The sequence below is a fragment of the Chlorocebus sabaeus genome, chromosome 9 (assembly GCF_047675955.1).
Source record: "Chlorocebus sabaeus isolate Y175 chromosome 9, mChlSab1.0.hap1, whole genome shotgun sequence".
Taxonomy (NCBI): Eukaryota; Metazoa; Chordata; class Mammalia; order Primates; family Cercopithecidae; genus Chlorocebus; species Chlorocebus sabaeus.
This window is the reverse complement of record NC_132912.1, coordinates 91,522,046-91,540,773: the sequence shown is the minus strand read 5'-3', so window position 1 is coordinate 91,540,773 and position 18,728 is coordinate 91,522,046. Positions and strand designations below refer to the sequence as shown.

General features: G+C 36.9%; 1 protein-coding gene across 4 annotated transcripts; it reads right to left on the bottom strand.

Moving 5' to 3' along the window:
- Positions 1-1,327: 1,327 nt before the first annotated feature.
- Positions 1,328-15,432, bottom strand: LIPF (lipase F, gastric type). 4 transcript variants are annotated; one of them, XM_038009232.2, is made up of 11 exons: positions 15,392-15,432; positions 14,336-14,416; positions 12,519-12,634; positions 12,238-12,355; positions 11,169-11,367; positions 9,976-10,085; positions 7,977-8,113; positions 6,228-6,374; positions 4,308-4,379; positions 3,853-3,924; positions 1,328-1,697 (listed from the first exon to the last, which is right to left on the bottom strand). In XM_038009232.2, exons 3-11 carry the CDS (start codon positions 12,621-12,623, stop codon positions 1,461-1,463), a joined length of 1,197 nt encoding a protein of 398 aa, XP_037865160.1. In that variant the 5' UTR covers positions 12,624-12,634; positions 14,336-14,416; positions 15,392-15,432; the 3' UTR covers positions 1,328-1,460. The 4 variants fall into 4 exon arrangements, with proteins under 4 accessions (XP_037865160.1, XP_037865162.1, XP_007961669.1 ...); XM_038009234.2 differs by having other exon boundaries at positions 11,169-11,268; XM_007963478.3 differs by lacking the exon at positions 14,336-14,416.
- Between the last annotated feature and the right edge of the window lie 3,296 nt (positions 15,433-18,728).

Genomic DNA, 18,728 nt, shown 5'->3' with positions numbered 1-18,728 from the left:
CAAGGAGTGGTTACAGCAGGCAGATAGAAATAAACTCTTAAAAATTAGCTGATATATTGACAGTTCAAATTAACAAATGAGAAATAGCAAAGCTGCTGTGGGAGCAATAAGACAGTATTTAATTGTGTTCAAAATCCAAACCAAAACTGCGTGTAGATGCTGAGTACTGACTAAAAGAAAGGCAGTTAGCTGAAAAACATGGGTGACTGCAAGAATCTAATGATTGTTCTTTTCTCGAGGAAGTAGAGTTGATAAAACATCTGAGTCCTTAACTGTTTCCAACACCATGAACATTTGTAACTAGTCACCGACATGTTCATGTCAGCTTAGTAAAGTCTGCCAGCAAGTTACTGAAATATTGAATAAGGCCTCCCAAGTTATCTTCTTTTAGCAATTTCTTGCTTAAAACAAATAAGTTTGGGGCTTCCTAACAAAGGTTGAGGGATGTGACAATATAATAACCATTGTTAACAGGTTTTTGTGAGTACTCACTATGTTCTATACACTATGCTGGGTACAAGATATTCCTTATCTCATTTATATTTTATACATCGAACCCTAACATAGCATAATAGGTGTGCTCTGAATAATTTAATTCCATAAAATGAGGTCACAAATTTGTGGGGTTAATAAAATTTCCAAGGTAAGGCTGTGTGTGTGTGTGTTTCGAAATTTCAAAAGTTTGGGTGAGCCTTTTTTTTTTTTTTTTTGGTACTGATGGCAGTTGTACATCCTAACTTATATATCAACGGGGATGTTTCTAGATCCTGTGGTTTCCAGCACTGTGGCAGAGATTTCAAAAATAATTTGGTTAGTTGGTGCCTATTTGGTGGTTAAGACCCAAAAACATGAGGGCAGAACAATAATAATAATAATAGAGCGTACGCTTTTCATCTCAAATTCCTGAATCAGGGTTGACGTCATCTGTTGCTTCCCAAACTACCCTTGCTCTCCACTCCCTGGGAAGTGAAAGTGAGTTGATCCAGTTTACATCCCAGCTGGCCTTTCCATGGGATTAAATTTGCAAAATAGCAAGTGATAGGCCCCACTACAGAGATGGAAAGACTCGGCTTCATCAACAATAGAAAGCAATATACTCAACATCAAGCGTACATAAGCAAAGTGAATATGAAGCCAACACTGTCCTTTGGTAACACTTATGGCTCACAGCTCATATATAAGTGAGTTCAGAAGAGAAACTGAATGGGAAAATGAGAAGAGAAGTTTCACCTCCCCAGAAATATGTTCTCTCAAGTATTTCTAGATAAATTTCCAGGTGAAAATCAAATTTCTTTAAATTAAAAAAATTCAAAATGACAAATGGAAGTTTGTTGATGCCAATATATTTCTAAAGTCAGAATTACAGAAACAAGCACTGCATGTCAAACATTAGGAAAATACTATGTATGAGACAATAAAGTATTTTGGAAAAACAAATGGATAATTCTTTAAATCCAGAACTACTTTTCATCTTCAGATATCATAGAAACAATTTCATTGTAAACTTCTTGAGGGGCGTCCATTGCCCAGATAAAATCCAAGTGATTGTAAAAAGGAATCTCCTTGTGGTAAATAAGATTGGAGAGTTTTGGAAGCAAAAGGCCAACGTCTTGGGGGTCAGCCAATAGGTCCTCGCCACCGCTCCACACTGCAATTGGTACAGTCATGGCTGTCACATTGTAGTAGGGAGGTTGGGACTAGAAAAGACAAGAGAAAGAACCAGAGTTTAGGTAAATACACTTTAAACCCAGTACTTATTCTTCAAGTAGAGTGTATAACACTAACTGACAGTTTTATCAGTGAATTCTAGCAATGATTGCACAGAGAAAACCACCTTTATCCACAGAGCAAAGTGAATGCAATATGTTTTAGATCAGTGCTTCTCAAATTCTAACGGGCCTGTGAATCACCTGAGGATCTTGTTGAAGTAAAGATTCTGATTCAGTAGATCTGGGGAAGAGCCTGAGATTCTGCATTCATAGGTGATTCTGATGCCATTGGCTCCAAACCCTGCTCTGAATAGCAAGGCTTCAGACAGTAAGTCTTACAAATTAAGAACACAGATTGCAACTCAAGCTAAAGGAAATGGATTTGATTAGATTCTAATTGTTAATAGGTTGTTTCTACCCAAACACTCTAAAATATGATCTTAAAATGTCCCGAGTCATTTATTTTGGCTCTGTATTGACTTCCCAGTATGGTCAGGGGATAGGTCAGTTGTTTCAGTTATGGAACTGTAATTGTCGAATACTTACCTGAGTATTTACAAAATGTTGCCTCAAATTCTGAGAAAGGATATTATCATCCCCCATGTCCTATTTCTCGAAAATCACAATTCACACGTATATTTTAAAGAGGTTTACAAAGCAGAAAAGGGAATAAGAGAATTATCTCGAATTTTCTTGCTGCCCAGAGAGAATTTTGTTAGAATTTTTTTAGATCACAGTTTCAAGAATAGTAATCCAATATACTCAAAGTTTATGTATTCTCACCTTTTGTGTAATAGCCAATTTGCCATAGTAAAATATTTTATGATATGCAATTTTCCCTAATATTTTCATGATTTCTATTATATTTCCTAAATATTAGAGAAAAGGGAGTAGTATGGAGAATATTCATAATTATAAATCCAGTTTATTTTACTTATATCCTATTATTCAAAGAGTTTTCCAGATGCTGGCCCTGGCTCTTAAATTAGTGTCACTGCTTCAGTTAGTTAAAGACCAACCTGGTATATTATTGGTTTGGTTGGAAGAAGGGTGGACTTTGGGACTGGGTTTCTTGTTCCTCTAAGATGTAGTCCTCTGATTATGAGTATTAGAGCCCAGTAGAAAGAGAGACTCAAAGCAAGCCTGTGTTTTGGAGATTTTGAGAAGGTGATGGTGGAGGGAAAAAATGTTTTCAACAGAAGTTTTATCTCATGCTACTCTGAAAACTTTAAAGACATCAAAAATGCAAAATCAAGGTTGGGGGACGCCTTCTCTACACATACGACATTGTTAAAACATATCAATCCCTTCTAAATTTTGAGTCATGGAAACAGATGAAAATTAGTAGAGTTGTTCAGCTACTACTTGGATGGAAAAATTGAATGTGGTGAAAAGGAAGAAGAGAAGGTTACAAAATACTATAGGGTACTTCCCTTGTTCAAAAATAGTCAATGATAACCTGAGAGCTTACACTGAGCTAAGAGCTTATAGATATTATAGCACTAAATCCTGTCAACAACTTCCTGAGCCTAGGTGAAGAGATGAAGAAATGATTGCCTAAACTCTTATTGACTGAAGATAAGATAAACTCCTAAGTCTGGATTCTTAGTACAACAAGTGCGAGGACTGCTTAATATGTCTGCCTATGCCAAAGGCCTCTGCCTATTGTAAAATATTTCCAGCCTTGACCGGCAAGCACAGCATCTTTTTCTTCTGTTTGGGAATATATTCCAGTGAAATCACTCCTCTGGCTGTCAACAAAGGGAAGGATAATGTTTAAGAAGACTGGAAATTCCAACTCTATCTCATGAACAGTTAGAATTATTAGCTTATTATATCAGGTATTTGTACTTCAGAAAGGAGTGGACAGTTTGCTGGGGATCTGGGATATGGGACAGGGCTGTGTAATGGCAATGGGTAGTGGTAAGTCCTGGGAAGTCTCTCACACATGGGGATGTAGTACTTTGAGGGCAGCTTTAAATGAGCCTAGGCACCAGAAAATGAATGCGTAGTCATGTGGGAGAATGGGAGACAGCACATCAACATTGCTTTGGAAAATAGATGTGCAGTTAACATAATTTCTTCTTTAATATTTAAATAGTATTGTTCAAAGTGTGAATAATTCCAATTTTAAGAAGCTTACCTGATTATAGTGCATCCTATTCTGAACTGGGCTTCCCCAGTCATAAGCTTGGAATTTCCCAGACTTAACAGCCTAACATAGAGAAATTAAAAACAAACAAATAAAAATTATTATATTGTGAAAAATAAAATTCAAACATTTCCAAGCAGTTTATTTTCAACTTAAACAATTATTAAGAAACACTTTTCTTATTCCAAAAGATGATTAATAATCTAAGACAAGGTATTTATGTAAGTTTAAATGCAACTTCACTCAAAATAATTTTTCTTGCATGCTAAGTCATAAAAAGCATTTGCTTCTTTGAAATAAATTCATAGTTACTTTTGTATGGTTATCAGTGCCAGAAAAATTACCTTCTAGGTGTACTCAACAGGATATTTTAAAAATGTGTTTAGGTAAAGTGAAAAGGGTTGAGACCCACAAAATAAGTTTTAACAGCATTTGGAAAACGATACCTGGCTCCAATGCAACATGTTTTGAACAGAAGTTCCTGCTGGATTATGTGATACATACACATCCAAGCGACTCTAGAAATCAACACACACACATATTATATGCATATGTAGACACATACTCAGTTTCTTAAAAACAGTAAAGATTTATGTTTTCTGATTCAGGTCAAGTGTTTAAAAGTAGCATTAACTGGAAGGATATGAATAACACATTTGTATGTCACTTCAGAATTTGCAGGGTGCAATTGCATGTGTTAACCCATCTAATTTGTAGCTGCCTAATGAGGAGAACTTATCAGTTCCATTTTATCAAAATGAAAATTGGGGCACAAAGAAGTTTAGAGAAATGTCCAAGATCCACACAGAATGGAGCCAGATACTTTAATTTGGGTCTCTGAGTCTAAATTCTCAGCTTTTATGCTTCTCTACCCAGTGCTAGAGTGCTGTAGGTTAAATATTCACCTACAGGCCTCTTGCTTTGCAGAACCCCAAGCAGCAAACTGAAGTTCCTTTCTCAAGTTGCAGAGGGCCACTTCATAGTGACTCTTAATGCCATTAATACAGCGGACTGTGGCCAGAGTGAAACAAATTGGCCACCTTCATTGGAGACTGAAGATTCTCTTCCGCAAATTATTATGCAGAAGATGGCATCTCCAATTTCATTTGTCTTATTTTACTATTATTTTTCTTATAAGACTCTCACTAATGGAATGCAGTAATTTGTTCTGCCTTTTCTTAGTGTGATGAGGATAGGCTACTCTCTGTTAAACTCTACATATGGAATGACAAGTAACTACAACACTTCATAGAATTGTACTTTCTTATCAATAGATGTAATTTTCTTAGGTGTTCAAGGGTATATAACTAAAGTGACAATTTTGAGTGGAGATAGTTGTCTATGAATAGTAATAGAAAACCTTATATGCTATTACTATGTGCTATATGCTTTGTACAATGTTCTATATGCTTTAAACATACTAGCTCATTTGATCTTCACAATATCCCATTTTGTGGATGATGAAATCAAGACAGAGGAGTTTAACTCAGTTCCAAATGTAGGGTTTGAATTTAAACTGACCTAAATCCATACTCTTAACTACTTTATGATAGTGTATTTTGTCACGTATGTTTTGAAACTCGAACTCAATACAAAGTGAATGAAAAAGTAGATAAAGAATATGGGCAAAGTCAGCCAGGCATGGTGGCCCACGCCTGTAATCCCAGCACTTTGGGAGGCCGAGGCGTGTGGATCATGAGGTCAGGAGATCAAGACCATCCTCGCTAATGCGATGAAACCCCGTCTCTACTACAAATACAAAAAAATTGCCGGGCGTGGTGGTGGGCCCCTGTAGTTCCAGCTACTCGGGAGGCTGAGGCAGGACAATGGTGTGAACCTGGGAGGCAGAGCTTGCAGTGAGCCGAGATTACACCACTGCACTCCAGCCTAGGTGACAGAGCGAGACTCCGTCTCAAAAAAAGAATATGGGCAAAGTCTTACATAAATAGTTGCTCAGAAATATGGTCTGTAAGATTTATGGAAATTACTGTCAACGTTAGACATATTTATTGAAAACATTTATTCAATAAAGACATTTTTCTCACAAAGGAGCCACTAAAATATATGGTTCAGTCCTTTCTCTTACAGAATTTAAATGTAACACCTAGTATTTAGGTGGTCATAACTGAGTAGTAAATTGTTTTTTTTTCTTCATGTTGTTTATTTGTTTTAGGGGTAATTGGGGTGATGGAAGGATGCCGGAAGTGACAAAATTGGGAGCAATGATTTGTGATTTCTCTCATGTTTATTAGGATATCGCAGTTCTGAACCTACTCCTAGTTCTCATAAAGTACCATTTCTAAGTGGCAATGAAACAAGTAATCAAAGATGTTACTCAAAATATAGAAATTGAAATGCATACTAACCGTGTTAAAGTTCTTACTGTCAAATCCACAAATGATAAATAAGGCATTGCTGCAAAGGAGATTCAGTGTCTGGCGGGAGCACACTTCAGTAGCAAGAAATTGATCAAAGAAGTTGTGTGGGAAGAACATTTTGTTACCAAATATAATCTGAAAAATAAAGGCACTATTAGAGGGTTGTAGCAATCAAGCTGCAGAAAAGACTCACTAATTTATCTAATCTACTTATACATGTGTGATTAGGATGATGATATATTCTTATTTTTACATGTTGTTTTAGGAATTTCCAATACTTTCATTTAGTTAATTCCCTCAAGAAAGCTGTGAAATGGGCAGCGCAGATATCAATACTGGGTATCTATTGTGGCACAGAACAGTACTGGCTGCTGAGAGGAAGTATAAGACATAAAGAGTTACAATCTAGTTGGGGTGATAGGGGTTGTGGGATAAAATCTTAAAAATACATGGCAGACTGTCATAATGAAGTGCCAAGATGTGAGATTTCAGCAATAAATTGTGAAAAGTTTGGGAGGAGAAATGGTGACTTGGCCATATTTTCAGCAAAGGCTTTACAGAGGCACTGAGGCTCAGTATAAGAATAGAAAGAGTTTGCCCCAACTCTCTTTGAGGAAGGCAGATATTTTGTCATCTCTATTTTATACATGAGGAAACATGAGGTTAACATGAGTCAGGGTCTTGGGCTAATTAGAGCTCGATTATATCTAGAATCCTTACCCAAGCCTCTAACTTGAGGTCTAGCACTTTTCTAAATTTTAATCAACGTCTACATTGCCTATCAGAAAATCTGAGTACAAGTAGGAAAGAAGTTCTCAATCGATGTAGCCAATAAAAGTATCTGGGTCATCACAAAATTTTAGATTTTAATAAAAGTTTTCCAAATGTAGTTTACCTATAGGTAAGTTCTCTTAGGCTTTAGACATACATATTAATACAGAATGAAAAGAGATGAATAGTACAAAACCATAGAAGGAAATGGAATCATATTTCATAGCCTGAGGCTAAACCGTTCTCCTAAAGGAAAGAGTGTGTGTGTGTGTGTGTGTGTGTGTGTGTGTGTGTGTGTGTGTTGGTTTCACTGAGTGAGAGAATTAGGGTATTAAGCACTGTCAAACAAAAAGATTAATTGATAACATGTGTGCCTACTGCATAAGGTACTTAATATTTATAATATATTGAAATCCACACTACTGACTTATGAAATCCCCATTTAAAGATGAAGGAGCTCTTAAGAAAGCCAAAAGGGAAAGCCATGAGAGATCTCAAGGTGTTTGCCTCACTCAATCATTGATTTATTTCCTCCTCTTCTCCTTTTCCCTTTCCTTCCTTTCCCTCCTCTTTCCAGTCTCTCTGTCCCGAGTGGGTGAGTCTTCTTATTTGACTATTTTGTTTTGTTTTTATTTCCTCTTCCCTCCTCCTGGAGTGGAATCACAGCCTTGACACAACTGTGTAGAGTGCATGATAAACCATCTGTGAAAAAGCAACTCTACTCCCAGGCATTGCTGACCCACATGAAGCTAATCAAGAACAAAGAAAGAAAGGGGGATCTCGCAGGCTGTAGAGGAGATTCAAACGTGGTCAGTGCTATCAAAGAAATAATACAGATGCATACAGTTCCAGTTTTGGATATGAAAATGATTATTCTCTTTTTATAACTCTGTTCTCTTTCTATAACTTTAAAATCCATGGGCAATCGAGTGTCTTAGATTCACTTAATTAAAAAGAATTGCATACCTTAAAGAGGAATTCAGGAACAAATCTAAGTTTGTTTATAAGGCTTTTTGTATACTTCACAGTGGCAACAGGAGCTAGAGCATAGAAGGTTTTGATTCTTTTTGCCAGGCTGGGATTGGTGGAAAAGGCGATAAAACCTGAAAAAGAACAAGGAACTGGTGAAAAAGGTGTGTGTGTGTGTGTTGTTGTTGTTTTGTTTGTTTGTACAAGTGTGACATTATTTTGGACTTACTAAGGATGGTGTTTGAGAAAATCTGAGAACTTGGCATCTCTGCTGGCTCAGAGTGATTAGATTTTGGTATATTTGTTTTATTTTCATAGATTTTTCTATGGGGACATGAGGCTGTAACGTTTTAAAAGTTATCATAAACCCTTATCTGACCTTAGAAAATAGACCAAGTTTGGGATACTCACATGGTTACAAAAAATAGTTATTTGTGCTATATTTTTTATGAATTTAAATTTATATCATCACAATGAGATAATTAATTAACACTTAATATGAGTAGAGTATATAAGTGGAAAGGTTAAGAGTAGAATTTTAAAATATGACGAAACTCGATTTGAATCCTGGCTCTGTGGTTTATTAGTTTTGTGACCTTGGACAAGCCACCTAATTTCTAAGAACCACTGTTTCCCTGTCTGAAATACAAGGATAATGGTGAGTGCTTCATTAGGTTGTTAGGAACTAAAGGAAGTAAATCATGTAAAGAAAGAATTTATCATGATTCTTGGCACATAGTAAATGCTTGATAAATGAGGACCCAAGAGAATTCAAATATCTATACATAGTAAATACATTCAGTAATTAATTTTGTAAGCGGTAGTATACTAGCAGATGAGGATGTGATCAAGTAGTTATCAAGTTTAACTCTGCAGTATAGCTACATAGGCAAGGCCCTCCCACTGTCAATAATGACATATTGATGAGACTCAAGAATGGCCTAAAAAAAACATTTCACATCTAGAGAACTATATAATATGTAGTCTGATTCTATTTGTGGAAGAATGGTTTTTCCAAGAACACCCTTCATCCAGGTCACCACCATCTCCCACATGGGTACTATACGCATCCTCTAATTGGTTCTCTGCTCCTGCCCCTTTGCCCCTGGCAACAAAAGGGATCCTGTTATGAATCATGTAACTCTTCAATTCAAAGTTATTCTGCAGTTTTCTTTTTTTCTCAGAATGAAAGTTAAAATCCCTACAACAGCCAAAGAGCCTTGAACAGTCTTTCCTCCCCAACCTCTGTGATCTCATCTCTCACTCTGTCTTGTCTCTTTCTCAATTTGATTTATTCACACAAGGCATAGCCTCACTGCTGTTCCTTGAACAAACTAGGTGTGCTCCAGCTTCAGATTCTTCTCACTTGCTATTCTCTCTTTCTGGAACATCTGATGCCTACGAGGTAGGCACATGACTCACTCTCTGACCTTCATCATGGCTTTACCCAAAGAGTGCTTGTGTTACCTATCTACAATTTCTGTGAACCCCTCTGGTGCTCTCTAATGGAATTCACTGGGTTATTTTCTCTCCATAGTTTTACCATTATCTAAAATATATTATATTTTACTTTGTAACCTTTTTTATTTTCTCTGCCTCCTATCTCTAGAGTATAAGTGGTACAAAGGCAGAAGTTTTCATCTATTTTATTTATTTCTGTATTCTTTGGATACATCATAGGAGCCTGCCCCATAAATACGGTCAAATGAATAAACTCAGTTCAGTGGCTGTGTGGTATACTGCTTCAGAGTATGTGCTTGGAAATCAGACTGCCTGAGCTACCCTATTGGTAATAATCCATGTAACCTTGCACGAACTGCATCCCCTTGTTTTGTTTTCCCATATAATAGGAATTATAATTGTCCATATGTCATTGTGTTGTTGGAGGCATTACATGAATGGAAAGCAATTAATGTGGTTGCTAACATGCCTACCATAACCACTGGGAAAATGTTTATGAGAAGTAAACCACTTGGCCTTGACTGCCATTACTTACCGATGGTGGTACCCTGGGAATGGCCAACATAGTGTAGCTGCTTCTGTCCAGTTTTGTTTACAATGAAGTCGATTGTGGCTGGAAGGTCATATTTAGCCATTTCATCAAAGCTGAAAGGAAAAAGACAAAACGAAAGTGAATACATTTCCTTGCTATTGTTTCTAAAATTCAAGCATTTATAGCTAATGATCCCTTTGGGATACAGAAAACTGGATTCTCTAAACATTGATGCTTATAGACCCTCAGTGAATGTCAGGTGTCCTTTGGGGCGGCTTCTTATAAACAACTGACATCATTTATGAAGCACAGCATTGCAGCCACAATTGAATCCAAACAAGATAGTATCTGTAAGTGGGAATTATTTCCATCCCTGAAATGAAATGTCAGATTTAATAATCATGTGTATGCTGTGTTCCAGTGTCATTTAATATAAATCCTATATTTCTCTGTTTTATTTTTCACAAATCAGCCAACATGATATTTTGAAAATGAAAACTGTATTATGCCACTCCCCTGTTAAAACTTCTCTGTGCACTCAGAATGAGGCCCAGGGCTCTCACTGTCACCACTACTGCCCCATCAGCACCTCAGTCTTCACTCATGTCATTTTCCCTTTCCCCGCTACACCTGGGACACATAGGTTTCCTTTCAGCTGCTAGAACTCTTGGAACACTTTCATGCCTTAGCATCAGCAGCCAGGTTTTCTTCTGTTCTCTACCTCCGTCAGTAATTTCCAGGAATAAGGCACAAGAAGACCAGTGAGAGAAGCCTGTGATAAATCTCTCCATGACATCTGAATTTCAGTCTCCCTACCCCCTCCTATTGATGATGATTCAGATTGCTGTTCTCCTACCCCCAACTGGGTTTTCACATCTCTCTTGAGTCCATGTGGACATTCCTTTGGAATTTTCCAGGGGCAGTGAATTTCCTTGCTTCAGCCATATCGTTCATTCCATTTGGAAAAGCACACTCAGGGATTCCCTAATGGAGACTCCTGAGATCACAGGAAGTTTGAAGGAAAAGCTACCGTAGGAATGAGGTACATGGAAGACTCCAAGAATGGTTTAGAATGAAAATGACTTATTTATCCTCCTACTAGGAGTGTAATTTGTTAAAATGGGACTGGATTAGAAGGGGCAAATGCCTATGCTTTTAAAGCCCAGTGTTTATTTTTAATTGTCCCTTTTGTTTACCTGAAAGCCCAGAATTCAACTGAATCTGGTGAATAGTACAAGTTTCTCCTGGCCCAGGTGTTTCCTCTGCTATTGCCCAGCCATACATCATAACCAGCATCTGCCAGAATGAAGGCAAGGCTGTTGTTCGGCAGGTTGGAAATCCAGTTTGTGGCTGATGCAAGCAAACCATGCTGCAAAAACACAACAGGTCTCTGGCCTAAGGAAAAAAAATGTTTATAAACTTTATAAATGCATTCCTTATTCTAGGATAAACGTGAGGCTAGAAACAGTCTTCCATATGACTAGCACTAAATACATTTGCCTGATTGAGTTGATTATTTTTGAATATCTTATCTTAATTGTGGTGATGATTTCTCAGGGAGTTTTTTTCTCAGATGCCAAAACTTATGAAACTGCACACCTTAAATATGAGCAGCTTATTATATGCCAGTTACATATCAATAAAACTATTGAAAAAATTATATTCTCAGGTAATTCAGCACAATGTTAAATTTGGTAAAATGTGAGTGGTAAAATTACGAGTAATGTTTTTTTCTTTTTGTACTTCACAAGTTTTCTACAATAAGAAAAAGGTAAGTTTTTGATAATACTAGTGAAAATTGGCCTGTATGTGTTTGGGAAATGAGCCTTGAATTGGCTCCCCATCTTCCCCTCTGCAACACGCACCCTGGCTAACTCTTCCTGATCCTCTAGATCTTCATCCAATTATTGTTTCTGAGAGTGAGCTTTCCTTGACTCCCCTAGCTGGGGTAGGTGATTTTATTAAAACTTTCAGTTTAATATCCTATGCACCGCTGTAGCTTGAGCTTATCACATATTGTTATAATCACTCATTTACTTACCTATTTCATTGGCTTGATGATGATCTCCTTGAAGACTGAAAATATAGCTTATTTTTGCATTTCCAGAATCAGCAAGACATCATATTTTTAGGAAGAAATAAAAGGAGGAAAAAGGGAAGAACAAAAGAATGAAAAGATGGAGGAAGAAAGGAGAGAGGGAAGGAAGAATAAAGAAGGAAAGCAAAAAAGAGAGAAAGGAAGGAAGAAAAGAAGCTCATATATACCTGTATTCCCTGAATTTTTCTTCCCATAAGGAATTCTGTTGACTTCAAGGATATAACCATCTTCAGTCACAACTTCGTATTCTTCATTTGGGTATCCCCAATAAGTAATCATCTGACTCTGAGGAAGAAAACCCAAAAGGTGAAATTTTAGTTGATTTTTAGGTATATCTAATAAATGAATATTACTGTTTATTTTTAATTGGTCATATAAAATCTTTAACTCATGATTTTAAATAATAGCATCTTTTAGTTTTATAGAGTTTTTTCCCAGAGTAACTTACAATGTTCATAGTCGCTTCAGGGCTTTCAGGATTTAATTTTCCAAAGAAACCATGTGTAGTCCCCAGTACGGATATCAAACTTGCCATTGTTAAAAGCAGCCACATTTTGGACCTGCCTGAAAGAAAAGAATAACTGGTGCCATGGTTAACCCATTATACTTTCATAATGCTTATATTTTATGCCAATTTTACCTTTGTGCCAAGTAGAGGAATGCTTGGGTTTGATTATATTCTCTTGGCAATAAACTGGGACATGTGGATGTCAGCACAGGTAACTTAATGCTTTTAATGCTTAACATGTTTTCACTGTTTGATTCCTTTTGTTTAAGAACATTTCCCACTTGGTTTCAAGCCATACTGAATTAATCTTAATTGGCAAAAAAAGAAAATAAAAGCCTCTAATTGGCATAACAATGTGTCCTTATTATGCTTTGTGTTTAAGACTTTCGCCTGCTTATTTTGAGAGCCCCGTTTTGCGTGAGGGATGTGTGGGCCTTTGACTTCTCTATATCCAATCTCTATATAATGTGTGTTCAAAGTCATCATGATGATTTTAAATGTTGTTTATAATAGTTATTCCACAAACATTTACTGATTTGAGGTTATTATGTGATTTTCTCACCTCTGCTTCCAGGGTAGTTGGGACTACAGGTGTTCATCTGGCTTTTTTTTTTTTTTTTTTTAAAGAAATAGGGTGTTTCTACATTACTCAGGCTGGTCTCGAACTCCTGGCCTCAAGGTATCTTCCCGCCTGGGCTTCCCAAAGCACTGGGATTATGGACATGAGCCACCACACCCAGCCTTATAGACTATATTTGATATTAGACCCATAACACCCGAACTTTCTTCTATGTTGTAGTCACCAATTATAAGTTTGAGAATCCTCAGATATTAAGCTGGTGAAAAAGCTTCAGTAGAGAAGTGATGTTGTCCTCAAATATTTGAAGGCAAGCCATGTAGAGGACAGTTTTAAATCACTTCATTTTTAGTGTGTCAGAAACAAATTATTCAATAAATATTTATCGAGAAACTACATGTTAGGAGCAATTATTTGGAGGTCACATGTATAAATATTTGACTTGAATACAGTGAGGAATTTGTAACATTTGCATCTTTGGATTCAAGTGGAATTCTTTGAAAAGTGGTGACTTCCCAGTTGCTGATAGTATTTCAGTAAAACCCATTTATAGTAATTCATGCAGAGCATATAGCATAGTTCCTGATTTACAGTAAAGCCAGACCAGAACTCTGAAGGCCTAAATCTGACTCTCTGGTCTAATAGTTTGACCACTGGTTTAGTATAGGATTAGATTTAAGGGTATCTCTTAAAAATCAGTTTTTGGCTGGGCGTGGTAGCTCATGCCTGCAAACCCAACACTTTGGGAGGCCAAGGCGGGTGGATCACGAGGTCAGGAGATCGAGGCCATCCTGGCTAACACGATGAAAACCCGTCTCTACTAAAAATACAAAAAAAATTAGCTAGGTGTGGTGGCACGTGCCTGTAATCCCAGCTACTCGGGAGGCTGAAGCAAAAGAGTCCTTGAACCCGGGAGGCGGAGGTTGCAGTGAGTAGGGATCATGCCGTTGCACTCCAGCCCAGGAGACAGTGCAAGACTCCGTCTCAAAAAAAAAAAAAAAATCAGTTTTTAACTTAGCCTTGTTTTTACCATGATATTTTAGGCAGAGATAAACTAATATAGAAAGACTAACCAGTAGTGTTGGAACATTCAAACCAGAGGCTGTCATCAAACATTTTAGGAAGCCACATGACCTCCATTGAGTGATTTGCCATTGCAAAGTTAGGACACTTAACCTACTGATTGCGTTGGAGAACACCCCAACGGGCTCAAAGATGTTCAAGGGCAGAATAAATTTCTCAGAATGCTTTTTGCCAAGTCCTAGGAAAATACCAGTAATTAACACATACAGAGGGTTCACTGTGTGCTGTACTGTGTGTTCAACATGGTATACGTGAAATGAACTATCTTTGCTAAGACAGTTTCTCATCTACAGAATAAGGCCTGTAATAGTACACTTCTCTATGTTAGGGGAATTCATTATGATAACAAAAGTAAAGTTCTTAACGTGCTGGGTATCTTATAAACATTAATTAAATATAGTTATCATTACTATTATCTCATTTAATTCTCATAGCAACTCTATGAAGTAAGTAGTGTTATATTATTCATTTTACAAATAACCAAGGTAAGGCTAAAAGAGGACTCACCCAACCAAATACATAGAAAGTAGTGGAGCCTGTATTTGAAACTAGATAGTCTATTTCCAAAGGCTATGTTCTTCCCACTGTAATACTTCTTCAGTATGACCCTGGGCCAGCTTTTATAGGGACATCCCCAGGGAGATTTATATAATTTGGTCTAGACTTCTGTTTTGAAAGGTTTATAATTTAAATAAATGTTTTAGTAGCCTATAAAGTTTCACAATAGTATTAATAATGTTCAATTCAACAGCAGTTGATTTGTATGATATTAGTCAACATAGCATATTAATACAGTCAATTATATGACAATAGAGTACTGATCTATTCCTTCTCAAAAAGAAGAATCATAGAGACTAGACTTTCACATTAGGAACTTAATAAACAAATTTGTAGTTCAATAATTAAGAAATTATGAGACTTTCACATTTGGCACTAATTGCAATAATAAACAAATTTGTCTTTCCATAATTAAGAATCTCATGTCCATACAAAAAAAATCAAATCCTAGAGGGATAAGCCATAATTTAAGCAGATACATTTATACAGGTGAATCTGCAACAAGTATCTAAGCCTTTAAAGAATGCATCACTTGGGATAAAGAAAAAATCTAATAATTCAAATAACAATTTTGTTCAGCAGAAGTTCTACTTACAGTTTCCTCAGAAATAGTTAGGATTCTGTTTCTCTGGCTGGCTGGTTAATATTTTGGTCAACGTTGTATTGACTTCTTATATACAAAACCTTCAACAATGATCAAATTCCTCATCCATTGATTACATTACCGAAAAGGCTTATTATCTGGGCATCATCTAATGTTAACAGGACAAAACTAAAAATTAAATATTGCGTTCATTTTCACATAGTACTGAGTGCTCACCTTTAACTTTTAACAAAGACAAATATTGGCCAAAGTAGTTCTGAGGATTAAAATGATTTAGGAACCATTAAAAATAATTCTTGATAGCCTAAACATATAAAAGTTTTTGAGCCAAAGGTATAATGCAAATGATTATATAGTTTGGCTCAGATAGAGAGGCATAAAATGACAAAAGGCCACCTGTTATTCTTTAAAAATGCAGCGGATAAGCTATTTTGACTAGATGGTTAGATATGGGAATGTGTTCAGCAAAGATTAATATTTTATTATGGTCTTTGACCAAGGTCTCAAATCCTACAGATAATGGTCTAGTTATTATACAAAACCCAGCCCTTGACCTTTAAGAACATATATTTGGTGTGTTTTCCCTTCTGAGAAATCTAGGCTTAACACCTGGATGATGAAACAATCTGTACAACAAACCTTCAAGACACAGGTTTACCTATGTAACAAACCTGGACTTGTACCCCTAAACTTAAAATGAAAGTTAAAAAAAGCAAACAAAAAAAACTATTGGTTATAGTTTGAACAATGTGAATGTGTTTATAAAAGAATTATAGATTTAAAAAATATATTATGTTTTAAAATACAGTTGATCCTTTATAACCATCATGAACATCTGTTGCTCGTGGGATACATGCGCAGAATGTGCAGGTTTGCTGAATAGTATACATGCTCCATGGTTGTTTGCTGCACCCATCAACCCATCATCTACGTTAGGTATTTCTCCTAATGCTATCCCTCCCATTGCCCCCTATCCCATGGCAGGCCCTAGTGTGTTACATTCCCTTCCCTGTGTCCATGTATTCTCATTGTTCAGCTCCCACTTGTGAACGAGAACACATGGTGTTTGATTTTCTGTTCCTGTGTTAGTTTGCTGAGAATGATGGTTTCCAGCTTCATCCGTGTCCCTGCAAAGGACATGAACTCATCCTTTCGTATGGCTGCATAGTATTCCATGGTATATATGTGCCACATTTTCTTTATCCAGTCTATCATTGATGGGCAGTTGGGTTGGTTCCATGTCTTTGCTATTGTGAATAGTGCTGCAATAAACATATGTGTGCATGTGTCCTTTACAGTAGAATGATTTATAATCCTTGGGGTATATACCCAGTAATGGGATTGCTGGGTCAAATGGTATTTCTGGTTCTAGATCTTAGAGGAAATGCCACACTGTCTTCCACAACAGTTGAACTAATTTACACTCCCATCAACAGTGAAAAAGCATTCCTATTTCTCCACATCCTCTCCAGCGTCTGTTATTTCCTGATTTTTTAATGATTGCCATTCTAACTGGAGTGAGATGATATCTCATTGTGGTTTTGATTTGCATTTCTCTAATGAACAGTGATGATGAGTTTTTTTCCGTATGTTTGTTGGCCGCATAACTGTCTTCTTTTTTTTTTTTTAATTATTATTATACTTTAAGTTCTAGGGTACATGTACATAACGTGCAGGTTTGTTACATATGTATACTTGTGCCATGTTGGTGTGCTGCACCCATCAACTCATCAGCATCCATCAACTCGTCATTTGCGTCAGGTATAACTCCCAATGCAATCCCTTCCCCCTCCCCCTTACCCATGATAGGCCCCGGTGAGTGATGTTCCCCTTCCCGAGTCCAAGTGATGTCATTGTTCAGTTCCCACCTATGAGTGAGAACATGCGGTGTTTGGTTTTCCGTTCTTGTGATAGTTTGCTGAGAATGATGGTTTCCAGCTGCATCCATGTCCCTACAAAGGACACAAACTCATCCTTTTTTATGGCTGCATAGTATTCCATGGTGTATATGTGCCACATTTTCTTTATCTGGTCTGTCACTGATGGACATTTGGGTTGATTCCAAGTCTTTGCTATTGTGAATAGTGCCACAGTGAACATACGTGTGCATGTGTCTTTAGAGCAGCATGATTTATAATCCTTTGGGTATATACCCAGTAATGGGATGGCTGGGTCATATGGTACTTCTAGCTCTAGATCCTTGAGGAATCACCATACTGTTTTCCATAGTGGTTGAACTAGTTTACAATCCCACCAACAGTGTAAAACTGTTCCTATTTTTCCACATCCTCTCCAGCACCTGTTGTTTCCTGACTTTTTAATGATTGCCATTCTAACTGGTGTGAGATGGTATCTCATTGTGGTTTTGATTTGCATTTCTCTGATGGCCAGTGATGATGAGCAGTTTTTCATGTGTCTGTTGGCTGTATGAATGTCTTCTTTTGAGAAATGTCTGTTCATATCCTTTGCCCACTTTTTGATGGGGTTGTTTTTTTCTTGTAAATTTGTTTGAGTTCTTTGTAGGTTCTGGATATTAGCCCTTTGTCTATGAGTAGATTGCAAAAATTTTCTCCCATTCTGTATGTTGCCTGTTCACTCTGATGGTAGTTTCTTTTGCTGTGCAGAAGCTCTTTAGTTTAATGAGATCCCATTTGTCAATTTTGGCTTTTGTTGCCATTGCTTTTGGTGTTTTAGACATGAAGTCCTTGCCCATGCCTATGTCCTGAATGGTATTACCTAGGTTTTCTTCTAGGGTTTTTATGGTATTAGGTCTAACATTTAAGTCTCTAATCCATCTTGAATTAATTTTCGTATAAGGAGTAAGGAAAGGATCCAGTTTCAGCTTTCTATTTATGGCTAGCCAATTTTCCCAGCACCATTTATTAAGTAGGGAATCCTTTCCCCAGTTCTTGTTTTTGTCAGGTTTGTCAAAGATCAGATGGCTGTAGATGTGTGGTATTATTTCTGAGGACTCTGTTCTGTTCCATTGGTCTATATCTCTGTTTTGGTACCAGTATCATGATGTTTTGGTTACTGTAGCCTTGCAGTATAGTTTGAAGTCAGGTAGCTTGATGCCTCCAGCTGTGTTCTTTTGACTTAGGATTGTCTTGGCAATGTGGGCTCTTTTTTGGTTCCATATGAACTTTAAAGCAGTTTTTTCCAATTCTGTGAAGAAACTCATTGGTAGCTTGATGGGGATGGCATTGAATCTATAAATTACCTTGGGCAGTATGGCCATTTGCACGATATTGATTCTTCCTATCCATGAGAATGGTATGTTCTTCCATTTGTTTGTGTCCTCTTTTATTTCACTGAGCAGTGGTTTGTA

Coding starts and splice junctions, on each gene's coding strand:
- LIPF (XM_038009232.2), bottom strand. CDS start 12,623: ATGTGGCTGCTTTTAACAATGGCAAGTTTGATATCCGTACTGGGGACT. Junction 11,368..12,237: donor GAAAAATTCAGGGAATACAG/GTATATATGAGC, acceptor TTTTTTCCTTAG/GCCAGAGACCTGTTGTGTTT. Junction 4,380..6,227: donor ACAGTAAGAACTTTAACACG/GTTAGTATGCAT, acceptor GTTGATTTCTAG/AGTCGCTTGGATGTGTATGT.